The sequence below is a fragment of the Cyprinus carpio genome, chromosome A12 (assembly GCF_018340385.1).
Source record: "Cyprinus carpio isolate SPL01 chromosome A12, ASM1834038v1, whole genome shotgun sequence".
Lineage (NCBI taxonomy): Eukaryota > Metazoa > Chordata > Actinopteri > Cypriniformes > Cyprinidae > Cyprinus > Cyprinus carpio.
The window spans coordinates 15,680,356-15,694,491 of NC_056583.1; the positions used below are offsets into that span (position 1 = coordinate 15,680,356).

Genomic DNA, 14,136 nt, shown 5'->3' on the forward strand with positions numbered 1-14,136 from the left:
CTGCATCTGAATATGTGAAACTACGGCTGTGAATTGATGTCTTGGTCTGTTAACATTTCCAGAGCTGAACTTGATTAAGTATGAAGGAGACGACGTGTCAATCCAGTGCAGACATCATGATGAAGATCAGAAAAGATTCTGCAAAGCACATGAAGCCTCCATGTGTGTGAAGGATGGAGTTTCATTGGAGACGATCAGAGATGATCGATTCTCTTTCAGTGATGAAGCATCTACTGGAGTCTTTACTGTGAACATCACTGATCTGAGAGAAGAGGATTCTGGGATATACTGGTGTGGAGCTCACGCCATCACTAAAGTGCATTTAAATGTCACCAAGGGTTAGATAATTTTATTTATTCTTACATTTTCAGATATCAACCCTTGAACAATCAGATAATTTATCTACACACAACAATCACAAATAATTTTACTGAACTTTATTTTTAAAAAACCTACTGTAAACTTTTTTCATGTGTTTGTTTATAGCTTGAAATGTAATCAATGTTGAGTGAATGATGAAATATATAATAATAACATTTATAAAACCCTTTGTGATTTTTGTCAGTAACAGATTGTCAAATTTTACCAAAAGCAATTTATAAATATAAAATGTATATGAAATTTGTTTCATGTTACAGATTAGACATCACTCAAACTAAAGAGTCATGTTAACGGCTGAAAATGAAACTGCACCGTTAGTTTGAATATTTGTGTAGATATTGTTTAATTTACGTGTAACTTTTTGTTTCTCTTTAATTATTACTTTGTTGGTGTGTTTTATTCTCAGATTTCTCCGTGATCATCATTATTAGTGTGTGTGTGATTCTGCTGCTGATCGGTGGATTCACTCTGACTGTGTGCAAATTAAGACACAAGAGAAGAGGTGACACTCACTCACAATTACCCACAATCCCCTCTGATGAGCTCCTGTACGCTGCTGTCAGTTTCCAGAAGCATGAAGAGTCTCTCAGTGAGGCTACAGTCAGATTCAGTAAGAATGAGATTCACTCTGATTACGCTGCAGTCAGTCACAGCACAAGACTCAACTAATTTAGATCAAGGATTATCACATATGTATTAGCAATACTATATAAAAAAAAAAAAAAAAAAAACAGATTCTGTTTTTTTCTTTCTTTTACATTTGTTTACATTAATTTGTTGATAAAAGTGGACTCAATTAATTGAATGTTAAAAGGTAATTTATTGATCAGAATAGTTCAGTTCAGCGTGTGAATCATGAGACATTTTAAAGTTTGCTTCTCATGTTGCTTCTTTCACATGTTTTAAAATAGTGTCAGCTCAGTTTATGTGAGGGTGTGATAAAAACAGGAAATACAAACACAAGTTTCCACTCAGAGACACATGCAGCTTTTGACACACACTCAAAACTGGGTTTTGGCTTCTTGTTTAGTTTACTTAAAACGATCTAATGAAACAACACTTGAACATTTTGTCACCACTTAATTTCATTACATTCTATTTATTTATTTATTTATTTTGTGTGTGTGTGTGTGTATGTGTGTGTGTGTCTTGCGACTATGTTAATAATTTGGGTTGACAAGTGAATCTGGACAGTGGATTTCCAGTTTTCTAGCATGCTTTGCATTGATGTTAATCGGTGGAGTACATGTTGAAAATAAGCATATGACACTGAACAGAGATTGTGAACAGAATACTATAAGAGCAGAAGACAATATTATATTATGATTTGACAAATGTAATTATTTTGCATAAACAAATCAAATAAAATCAAAACAATGAGCCCACAAATCAATAACACAGAATGTTTATAAAAATGAATTGTTTTAAATGACATACTGTTGTTTAAGTTAGTAAACTTTGGTCAAAACCAGGTTAAACAGGCATCATTTTCATTATTATCTGTCTGTGTGGCTAAATTCAAAATAAAGTGCAACTTTTATAGCAATATGCTAGTTTGCTTTTCCGAATTAATCTAGAGAAAAATACAAATATATTTTTCAGTCTAGGAAAATATGTACGATTATTATTGATTATTCGTTTCTAATGTTGTGTTGTGATATAAGGGGTGAGCTCATCATCAAATGTTCAAAACACAAGAGCAAAAGACTGACGAGACATGATGAGTTGTGTTTGAATGTCTACAAAAATACTTTAAAGAACAAAACACATGTTCGATTTGGTTATGAATTTATTTTAAAATCGAAAATTTGTATTAGGTTAAAGAGACTTGTTTGTAAATGTCTCAATGTTTTATGTTTGCAGGGTTGTTTAATACTGTGGTGAATGTACTAAAGAAGAGCCAACATGTGCTGCTCTCCAGCTTGTGGTTTTCTTCTTGCATTTAAAGTCTTTAGGTCAAACCAAGTCGGCCTTCAGCCATGTGCAGGTGTGATAAAAACAGGAAAAGGTTTTTCAATACCCACTGTAACCGATTTTTGCAGAAATTAATGAACAGGCAGACCAGCTAAAAGAGGATTTTCAGACAGTACTTGTTAAATTTGTATATGTTCCACAAAGACCGGTTATGTCTTCAGAAGACTTGCAACTACACACCACGAAACATATGGGCAAGTTTTATGGTGATTTTTGGAGCTTGACAGCAGTGGTTTAACTAACAGTCACACTGAGGCTCGAATGTCAACAATAACAAACTCAAACAACAATATGACTAATTTAAATTATGAGCATGACTTATTATACAGTATATACTCTAATGTACTGAGATATTAAAAAGACATTTCAAACTGTACATCAGACTATATTTGTACACTTTTTGGAAGAAAGTGTAAATATTAAAAGGATAGTTCACCTTCAGTTGCTGGCCCCCACTGACTTCCATAGTATGAAAAAAAAAAAAAAAAAAACACTATGCAAGTCAATGGGGGCCAGCAACTGAAGGTGAACTACCCTTTTAAGTGCTTGTGCAAACCTTCCCCACAATACAATGGTGTGGTCATTTTTACCAATTTAACATTAACAACTGGCATCCACACCAATTTAAATTGGTAAACGTTTTAACAATTTAACATTAATGGCCAATTTTACAAAAATGAAGAAAGCTTGCTCAGAGTTTGCTTCAGTAACTGGCTGAAGTTACTGTTTTTTAGTTCGTAAATTATCATATGTGGAGAATTTTAATATTTAATTTGCATGATAAGTTTTACATAATATACAGCATAATTAATCTATAGGGGATGGTGGTTTTACAGAGGGGATGATTTTTGTCATTTTTTCAACAAGGCGGCTGTCATCCCCTCAATTCAAGCCCTGCCTTTAAGGAAGCTGCAGGCTATCAGAATATATAAAAACAGGATGAACACTATTATTTTGTGAAATACCTTTAGGGATAGTGTAATTTCAGTAGAGAGAACAAAGACGTTGAACTTTTTATAGTCTGTGAAAAGATGCTGTGAGAGCTCTAATTGGTCGAGACTGTAAACAGTTCTATATGTTCAGTTTTAGGTTTTGTTCTTGTAAAATGTGAATCTCTCTATTGAATCTCCCTAGTGTTAGTGTTTGTGATGTTTTGTTCACCATGACATGTATTATTATAGTTTTCTAGCATCTACAGTAAACACACAAAACATCTGGCTCCACCTAGTGGCTAATATAAAGTACATTTCTATCACTAAACTCTACATTTCTTGGTTTCACAAAAAATAGCTTTATGTGGTTTCATAGTAATTGATAGAAAACTTTTTATCGTTCTGGTTTGATCCAATGTAAAATTTTACACACCTTCTGTATGTTTAAAAAGAAAGAATGGAGATATGGAACTTTATGCTAATGGTATGATGCTAATAATTAATTAATATGATGATTACATGGAGCCATTGTTCATGCACATTAAGAGAACAGACAAACTCAAGTTCCATCAATTCACTTTTTGTGTTTGTTTTGTTGATCTGTCATCAGTGATGCTGAAGTCTGATTGACAGCTGCTTGTCTGTGGTGCTGAATATATTTCATATATATATTTTTTTAAGCATTATCAAAAAAAAAAAAAAAAAGTCCAAATGTCAGTAAGATCTGGTCTGTTTGCTCATAAAAAGTGTTTAATGTTTCTTACAACTGATAAAAGTATAAAAAAAAATGATGCATTTTAATTTTAAGGTGTTTCTGGTAGGGCTCTAGATGACGTCAGTGAACTTACATATTCAGTTTACTCTCGCCCTCTAGTGGAATATTTATATGTTGCTGATCAATTCACTTCAGTGTCATTTATCCTCATGAACATGAAAACCTGTGTGAGCTCTGAGTATCAGACAGTGTACCTCCACTAGGTGGCGCTCTTTCAAGTGTGAATTAATGTGATATTCAGTCAGTGGTGATGGTGGGAGGAGCCAGTAAAGCTGCTCATTACTGATAAAGAGCTGAATAAAGAGGAAGTAACTAAAGCAGGAACAGATGTAGAGACAGAGAGGATTCACACAGAGATCATTCAGCAGAAAGAAGACTGAACTCAACTCACAATGAAGATCCTCCTCATCTTCCTCACTTTCTACCTGATCTCAGGTAAGAGCTTTTCTCTTTCTTCACTGCAGTAATGATGCTGTTTTCTGTTCATCAGCTTTCTGTTCACATCTGATTGACAGCTGCAGTGAGATGCTTTAGCGTCACGGGATATTCTGGAGGAAGTGTTCTTGTGGATTCTGGGAAACCTTGGTTCAGTGCAAATGTTAAATATATGGCTAAATTACCTGAGTGGAGAATAATAATAAATGATAAGAAACATGATAAATGGATTAATGAAGGAAGATTCACTTTATTTTCCAATGATTATGGAAAGCTCATGATCTACATCAGAGAACTGAACACACAAGATGCGGGACGATACGCAATTGATGTTCCTCACAACCAGCGTATATATATGACTGTGACTGTGAAAGAAGAAGAAGGTCAGTCATTTTTCTATCAAAGTCTTCGTTTATTAAATCTAGTAATTTCTAAGGGTTTTTTTTTTTTTTTTGCAAAAAATATCACAGTTTCATGTTGTAAAGTGTCAAAGAGAGTGATGGTGAATATTGGAGAAACTGCCAATTTCAGCTGTGAATATTCACAGAATCACAATAATGATCTTAAGATCATATTCAAAGAAGGAAAAGACTCCATTGAGACGATTTACAGCAGATGGAAGAAGAAAGAAAGATTCAGTATTTCTGATGACAAACATAAAAACATCTTCAGTGTGAGAATCACTGCTGTGACACCAGATGATGGAGGAGTTTATTTATGTGGAGTTTGGATCCACAGAGACTTATACAGTTACTCCATTATTAATACTGTTCATCTACATGTTGTTAGTAAGTACAACAAACTCATTCAAATTTTGCAAAAATAAATAAATGCAAAACAACAACAACAACAAAAACACTGTGTTTGAAACAGATTCAGTGATATTTTTGTTGTGACAGATAAATTGGCTATGTATAAAGTGAGCGGCTCCTCAGGAGGTGGTTTGATGATCAAGTGTGAACATCCTCAATACAAAACCAACCCAAAATACATCTGTAAAGAATCAGACGGATGTTCAGAGAGGAAGAATCCAGGAGTTCAGGGTGAATGGACTGAGAATGGAGATGTTTCTTTATATGACGACACCACAGCAGGAGTCTTGATGGTGTTTTTTAGAGAGCTGAAAGCTGCAGATGCAGGAACATACAGGTGTGGAGTGAAAGTATCTGACTATACTGAGAGCTTCACTGAACTACAGCTGAGCATCAGACACGGTGAGGAAACTTTACTTTATCTTGCATGTTTGGAGAATTTGTTCTGATTTGTATGCAGTTTTCTTGGTTAACAGATACAAAATATCCAAAGAGTGTGACTGAATCTGTGTATCTTGGTGAAGAAGTCAACATCACCTGTCAGATCCCAGAGAAAAATGAAGTTAATTTCTGCAAAGAGGATGATAATCACATCTGCCAAACCATCATCTCACTCTAAAGTGACAGAAATGAGTGGTTCATCAGAGAGAAATGAAGAGAGAGTTGTTACAGTGAGCATCAGTAATGTGAGTGTGAGAGATGCTGGAGTTTACTGGTGTGGAGCAGAAACCAGAGACACATATCTGACTTTCATCTCTCTGAACACTAAAATTCAGCTCAACCTCATCAGTGAGTCCATTCACATGATTTCATTTGAATAGATATAGTGCATTCAATAACACAAGTTGTGTGTGTTAAATTATCATGTTTTTTTGTTGAAAGTGCCTCCAGCAGTGAGACATAAAAAGAGAATACACAACTAGTTCCTTAATGACCGAGATCACAGGTTATCAAACATTACAAACTGAGTTCTATACATATTTATTGTATAGAAAATGTTAAAACAGACATTATGACTCACTCAAATACATTTTAATAATTGTGTAGCTATTATATCATTACCTCTGGACTGTGTGTTGTGTGTTTTATTCTCAGATTTCTCCGTGATCATCATTATTAGTGTTTGTGTGATTCTGCTGCTGATCGCTGGATTCACTCTGACTGTGTGCAAATTAAGACACAAGAGACGAGGTGACACTTTGTTTCAATATTTATCTCTTGAATCGTTAAATTAAATTGTTTGAGTGTCTCTGAGCTGCTTCAGTAAATCTCACTCACTCACTGAGTTTCTGTCTCAGATGCTGCTGACATTTAATGTTGATCGAGTTTGTCTTTCACTTTCTGATTTGTTTTGTGTTGGGGTTAATCAGGAAGAACCTCGAAATCAGACAAGAAAAAGAGAGAGAAAAATACAATGGTGAGTCACAGTGTAATGAACACATTACTCCAATTCTAAAGTCCTTGCTCTGGCTTCCAGTCAACTCTACATACACCCAAGCTTCACTTACGCTCCTCACAAGCTGGTCTGGCTGTAAGTGCCTTGAGAAGCTGCTTTATAAGTTATTATTTTTTTATAAAGTATTGTCAGTTATTATGTCTTTATCCATGTTTAGTAGTGTATTACACAGTTTTTGTGTTAATTACAAGTGTGATATTGTTTTGTCACAGCTAATGATCAATTTTAATTTACACCTCAGCCTCCTCAAAAACTTCCCCCACCAGCTGCCATTCTTTTAATGTACATTTTCTCTCTATTTTATCTTCATTCAGTCATCATGTGCAGACAGCAGACGTGATTCTCTCTCAGATCCTGGATCAGCTCAAATGAACAGTCATGATGAATTACCCACAATCCTCTCTGATGGGCTCCTGTACACAGCTGTCAGTTTCCAGAAGCATGAAGAGTCTCTCAGTGAAGCTACAGTCAGATTCAGTAAGAATGAGATTCACTCTGATTACACCACAGTCATTTACCACAAAAGACTCAACTAACTCAATTTACACTAGTATTTTACAAAAGACCGTTTTTTTTTGTTGTTGTTTATTTGTTTTTTACATTTGTTTACATTCACAGTTTATTGATAAAATCTGCTTGTAATCTATAATTTAGTGTTAAGCAGTTGTTAGGTTTGATGAGGGTTGTTCAGTTCAGTTTGTGAATCATGAGATACTTTAAAGTTTCCGCTGCTGCTCATGTTGCTTCTTTCACATGTTTAAAATAGTTTGTCATGTCAGTTTATGTGAGGCTGTTATGAAAACAGGAAATAAACCCCTTGACTGACACTTCTAGAAGATAAAGTTTCCACTCCACATATAGACACACAGCAGCTTTTAACACATACAGTAAAGGCTCTTTAATAGCAGCTCTTAAACAGACCTTTATGATGAGACACATGAAGTTTGAGAACTGTTAAATGGCTTGTTTTCATCTCTTTGAATATGCTATATGCTATGCTATTTGAAAGTGAAAGTGAAAGTGACGTGACATTCAGCCAAGTATGGTGACCCATACTCAGAATTCGTGCTCTGCATTTAACCCATCCGAAGGGCACACACACAGAGCAGTGAACACACACACACACTGTGAACCAATTCCCAGAGCAGTGGGCAGCCATTTTATACTGCGGCGCCCGGGGAGCAGTTGGGGGTTCGATGCCTTGCTCAAGGGCACCTAAGTCATGGTATTGAAGGTGGAGAGAGAACTGTACATGCACTCCCCCCACCCACAATTCCTGCCGGCCCGAGACTCGAACTCACAACCCTTCGATTGGGAGTCCGACTCTCTAACCATTAGGCAACGACTTCCCCACACTTTGTCCTGGTTTAGATTTGTACATACAAAATAGTTACACAGAGAGTATAAAGGAAGACCTTGATAGCATTAACAGCAGTGCATAGGGAGTGAATCTAGTTTGAAATACCAGATCCCAGAAATACATCCAGAAATACAGTATAAGAACATAATGGTCTGATTGTTATCAAGAAAGATTGTGAGAAAGATTCATAGTTTAAGCAAAGGAAAAGGTCTGAAATTTGAATGATATAATTTCATGAATTTTATTTAATATCATGTTCAGGACAGATTTAAATACTGATATAAACTACCAACAATCAGGTAATATAATTTATCGACTGTATTAGCTTTAATTAATTTTTTGAAATGATTTGCCATTTATTGTCATATTTGAAGACTTGAAAATGGCATTTTAATATGATTTTGTCTCAGAGTTTGTGTGTGTGTGTGTGTGTGTGTGTGCGTGAAGAACAGGCTGTTTTTCTGTCCAACTCAAAGCCACAGAAAACTGGTGAAGGTTCAGGGTCTCAGTTTAGTTTGAGTGTGAAGGTTAAACAGCTTTATTCAGGAAACCCACAGCGAGACACATGAGACTGAACACAGACAGACAGAAGATGAACATTTATTGTGAGCAGAAGACAATAAAGACTAAGAGCTGCTCATTCAGGGATTCACCTGCAACAAAACATGAAAAACTTTTTATGATCAACAAATTATCCATGTGTGATTTGACAGTTTTACTTTTATAATAAGAAAGAAAAAAAAGCAAGTCCACAAATCACAGAATGTCTGTAAAATGCTTTACATGTTATATATGTGTGTTGTTAAATTTACTTATTTTATGTTAATATCATGTAAACAAGCATCTCCAGGTTTAATGTAATACAGGATTTGTACTCGGTTATTAAAGAGACTTGCTTGTAAATGTCTCAGTGGTTTGTGTTTGCTGGGTTGTTAAATACTGTGGTCAGTGTGATAAAGTTTATCAACGTGCTGACTTGAGGTTTTCTTTAGCTCTTGCATTTCCAAGTTATTTTGGTCAAACCAAGATGCCCTTCAATAACCTTCAGGTTTGATAGGGACAGGAAATTGACACATACTTGACTTGGCTTAAATCTAGGTATTATTAAATGAATGTCGATCTCCTTTGGATTTACCCAACAAAGTACATCACAACACACCCAAAACTTGCAGTGAATTGCACGTATATTATATTCAGCAACCCCATCAATCATCAAAAACATTTACATTGCACAGAAAACAGAGAAACACCAAAAAGAAAATATAAAATGAAATGATCAAAAATAATCACTAAATAAAATATTTTTATTTGGTGATATGAACCAGAAATAAGAATGGTAAAACTTAGCTGATGATGAAGCCAACAATGTTTGGTAATGGTTGAGATTATGATGTCCATGCAAAAATCCCCACTCTAGGAAAGCAATGTTCGGTTAGTGGTAATCCAATTTTGACATAAGCAGGTCAAACTTGATACAACAAAGAGTCCTCCTGTCTTCCACATGTAGTATCCACCTGCTCTTTGTGTTCGTGTAAAACGTCCCAATTGTTCATGAGTCCAGCAACAAACAACAAAGTAGGCTGTTTGTGGAAGCAAACCTTTTGAACTCTTTACTCATAAGAAAGAAAGCAAGGAATAAAGGTACATCTAAATAAAGACACATTCACAATTATCATGCATGATTGTCTCAAAGATTAATACATACGCAATACAACAATTACACATTAAGTTAACACCAAAAAACATACAATGCATGAAAACACAACAACACTACTTACTGACTGACCAAAAGGAAACAAATTCCTCAATCATAGGACCTCAGAAAGAAGGTTGATATAGCACAAGAAAGCCATTACTACTTCTATCCAAACGCTTGTCTACTTTTTCATGTATAGTACCTGGCTAAATACTCATCTAGGAAGATGGTTAGTGCCACCTAATGGCGCGGAAAAACACAACCGCTAAGGTAATTGTGTTAGATCTATTACATAGTGTTTGTGATTTCTGGTTCACCATTACATTTTTCACTTACCGACTTATATGTAAGTAATCGTATTATAGTTTTGTTGCATCTACAGTAAAGGCACATCCAGCCTTCTTACAGAAACGTTTGGCCCTATCTAGTGGCAAATATAAATTGTTACATTTCTGTGACTTAACATTGCATTATTAGTTTAATTAAAATAAACTTTATGTAGTTGTGTGGCATTTGATATAGAACAGATTTTCTTATTTTCTTATTCTGTTATGATGAGTTGTGAATGTCATTGATTTACATGCCTCGTGTATGTTCGAAAATAAACAGTGAATCTGGAGGAGTAAAGCTTTAACCTAATATTTGATAATTACATGGAATTGTTGTTCTTAAATATATTTTTATCATCAAAGTCAGAGATGAAAGAAAGAAAGAAGATCTCGATCTTCGCTCTCGTTAAACTGTCATCAGTGGTGCTGAAATTTGACAGATGCTGTCCGTGGTGCTGAAATCACTTTTTTTTGTTTTGTTGTTGTTGTTGTTGTTTTCCGATGATGTTCCCCCTGCCCCCAAAAGTATCCAAACAAATACAAGTATGTTTGCTCCTAAAAAGGTGTTGTTTCTTACAAGTGAAAAAAAAAGCAACTCCAAAAATGAGATGCATTTTGTCATTTCCAAGAGTGCCTTGTATCTAGTGAACCTCAGTGAACTTACATGTTCACGTTCTAGTGGAAGATTTAAATAATGCAGATCAGTTTACATGAGTGTCATTTGTCCTCATATAGAAAGCATGAAACCTGTTTGAGCTCCGAGTATCAGACACTGTAACTCCACTAGGTGGTGCTCTTTCAGTGTGATTAATGTAAGTCAGTAAAGTAAGTCTCACTGTTAAATATACTGCAGCACATTTTTCTTTCCAATTCAAAGCCACAGAAAACAAATGAAGGTTCAGGGTCTCAGTTTAATTTGATTGTGAAGATTAATCAGACTTCTTCAGGTAACCCACAGTGAGACACATGAGACTGAGACGTAAGCAGAACATTGTGAGCAGAAGATAAAGACTAAGCTGCACATTCAATAATTCATATTGCATCTGCTGTAAGCATTGAATGGGGCTTTTGATGATCAAGAAACTGCCTTACTAGTGAAAGAGACTGGCTTGTAAAGTTCTCAATGCTTTGTATTTGCAGGGTTTTGCATAGTGTGCTTGTGGTTTGATTTCTCTCTTGCACTTAAATTATTGGGGTCAAACCAAGAAGCCCTTCAGCCACCTGCAGATGTGATAAGAACAGAAAACTGGTTTCCGTAGACACACATTTTCCTCTCTATAAAAAGATGCTGTGAATTGGTGTAATACATGAAAAGAAAACGTTTCTGTAATATCTCAGTTCTTCATTCAAAATGTTTTATTCGGGTCAAATGAAATACTTAATACAGGTCAGATATAGATAACATTATCTGCAAATGTTTTAAGCAGCACCTGGTCACGAGAACTAGAGACATGTAAACATTCACATGTAGTTTGACTCTTAGTAGGAAGATCAGAGACCAGCAGAACCCCTTCACTGACAGCTATAGTGAATCTAATCAGTAAACAGCTGCCATCGTGTTCACATTAAAAGGCCAATACAATGCAGATCACCTTAGAATTCATCGATGTTATGTCAGGATGTAGTATCAAGATTATAAACAGATTCTTAAATTTGTAATCCCACACAGGGAATGCTCAAAACTGGTTTTGCTATTAAGTTCCACAAACTGCAGTCATAATTTAGGGTGCATTATAAAATGTCTGCTTTTTAAGTCCTTAAAAGTCCAATCGATCGGCCCCCTTTGAATCCTGTAGCTCTTTGAGCATTGTTTTACTTCGGTATTGAACTCTGTGTGATTAAAACACCTAATAAAACTAACTCAGTAATAGTGGGACTAATAATGAGTCATAATTGTGACCCTGTGTATCTCATCACACATGGTCAATTCTTAATTTAGAAACTAAATATTGAAATATTACACGTCAACAATCCATGCAATGAGGTTTATTTTCAACTCCTTCGCAGGTGTCTCGAAATTTGCACAGAGCAGAGAGGAGAAGATGTTCTGTGTGTAATCAATTCAGCTTAGACCCGTTTTCACACAGACCTGTTTTATGTCATCTGACGTTTTGCAGTTACAAAGCACAAAGCATATGGAAGATTTTTATGGTTCCATTTGGAGTTTGACAGCAGTGGTGTAACTAAAGGTCACCCTGCTGGGCAACACTGCTAAATGACTCAGTATCAGACAGTGTAACTCCACTAGGTGGCGCTCTTTCAGTGTGATTAATGTGATGTTCAGTCAGTGGTGATGGTGGGAGGAGCCAGTAAAGCTGCTCATTACTGATAAAGAGCTGAATAAAGAGGAAGCAACTAAAGCAGACAGATGTAGAGACAGAGAGATTCACACAGAGATCATTCAGCAGAAAGAAGACTGAACTCAACTCACAATGAAGATCCTCCTCATCTTCCTCACTTTCTACCTGATCTCAGGTCAGAACTTTTCTCTTTCATCACTGCAGTAATGATGCTGTTTTCTGTTCATCAGCTTTCTGATCACAGTATCAATCTGATTGACAGCTGCAGTGAGATGCTTTAGCGTCACGGGATATTCTGGAGGAAGTGTTCTTGTGGATTCTGGGAGACTTTGGTTCAGTGCAAATGTTAAATGCATGAATAAATTACCTGAGTGGACAAATATAATGAATAATATGAAGCATGACAAATGGATCAGTGTTGGAAAATTCACATTGTTTCAAAATAATGAGGGAAACCTCATGATCTACATCAGAGATTTGAGGGAACATGATGCTGGAGGATACTGGATTGGTGTTCTTTACAAGTGGGGTATAGATATGACTTTACATGTGGAAGAAGGTCAGTCATTTTAAGATCAAATTCAATTCAAGTTTATTTGTATAGCCCTTTTAACGATGCAAATCGTTGCAAAGCAGCTTTACAGAAAATTAAAATTTCTACATTATATTTAGTAATAGCTTATCTCAAGTTGATGTCCATATGGCCGAAATGTACGGTAAAAAATCAAGCAGTTAATGTCATGTAATCAAATAGATGGTGAACACTATTAACAGCAATGATTATATGTTGGGATCAAACTTATAGCAAAATTTGGTCGTTTTGTATGTTGACTGAGGGTTGGCATAATCTCTTCTCAGGTCTTTGTAAGAGCTGGATCCTGACTGAAGCTTGTGTAATTCTTAGTTACCTTGGGATTCCAATCCCACGGTGGCAGAAACAGAGAAGGAAATAGAGAAATAGTTAGCGTAACTGCTGTTCCAACCAAGCAAAAATTATGTGTTCAACCCAAGCAAAAGAATGTTAATGTGCATTTGATCAGATGTAACTGCAGTACAAGATTTTGAGATACATTATTTGAATGCTTGGCCAAAGAGATTTGTCTTTAATCTAGATTTAAACAGAGAGAATGTGTCTGAACCCCGAACGTTATCAGGAAAGCTATTGCAGAGTTTGGGAGCCAAATGTGAAAAAGCTCTACCGCCTTTAGTGGACTTTGCTATCCTAGGAACTACCATGAGTCCAGAGTTTTGTGACCTTAGGGAGCGTGATGGATTGTAGCGTGGTAGAAGACTAGTTAGGTACGCAGGAGCTAAACCATTAAAGGGGTCATATGACGTTGCTAAAAAGAACATTATTTTGTGTATTTGGTGTAATGAAATGTTTATGAGGTTTAAGGTTAAATAAACACATTATTTTCCACATACTGTACATTATTGTTTCTCCTCTATGCGCCGCCTTTCTGAAACTGCGTCAATTTTTACAAAGCTAATTGTTCTGAAAAGCGAGGGGTGCTCTGATTGGCCAGCTATCTAGTGTGTTGATTGGCCGAATATCTCAAGCATGTGACGGAAATATTACGCCCCTTTACATACTGTGATGTCAGGCGTGTGTTCCTGATGGGTAGGATAAAATGTCAGGACACCGGTGCGATGAGATAAAACCCATTACATATGAGGTATTTGTTG

The 14,136-nt window shown here is 35.8% G+C and overlaps 1 protein-coding gene across 1 annotated transcript in view; it reads left to right on the top strand.

The window, feature by feature from the left end:
• The first annotated feature begins 5,402 nt into the window (after window positions 1–5,402).
• LOC109072633 (polymeric immunoglobulin receptor-like) overlaps window positions 5,403–14,136 on the top strand; it is a 41,950-nt gene continuing 33,216 nt past the window's right edge. Inside the window, exon 1 of the mRNA XM_042767816.1 lies at window positions 5,403–5,711. Coding sequence (XP_042623750.1) covers window positions 5,408–5,711 — 304 coding nt within the window. The 5' untranslated portion in view covers window positions 5,403–5,407. The remainder of the gene's footprint in view (window positions 5,712–14,136) is intronic.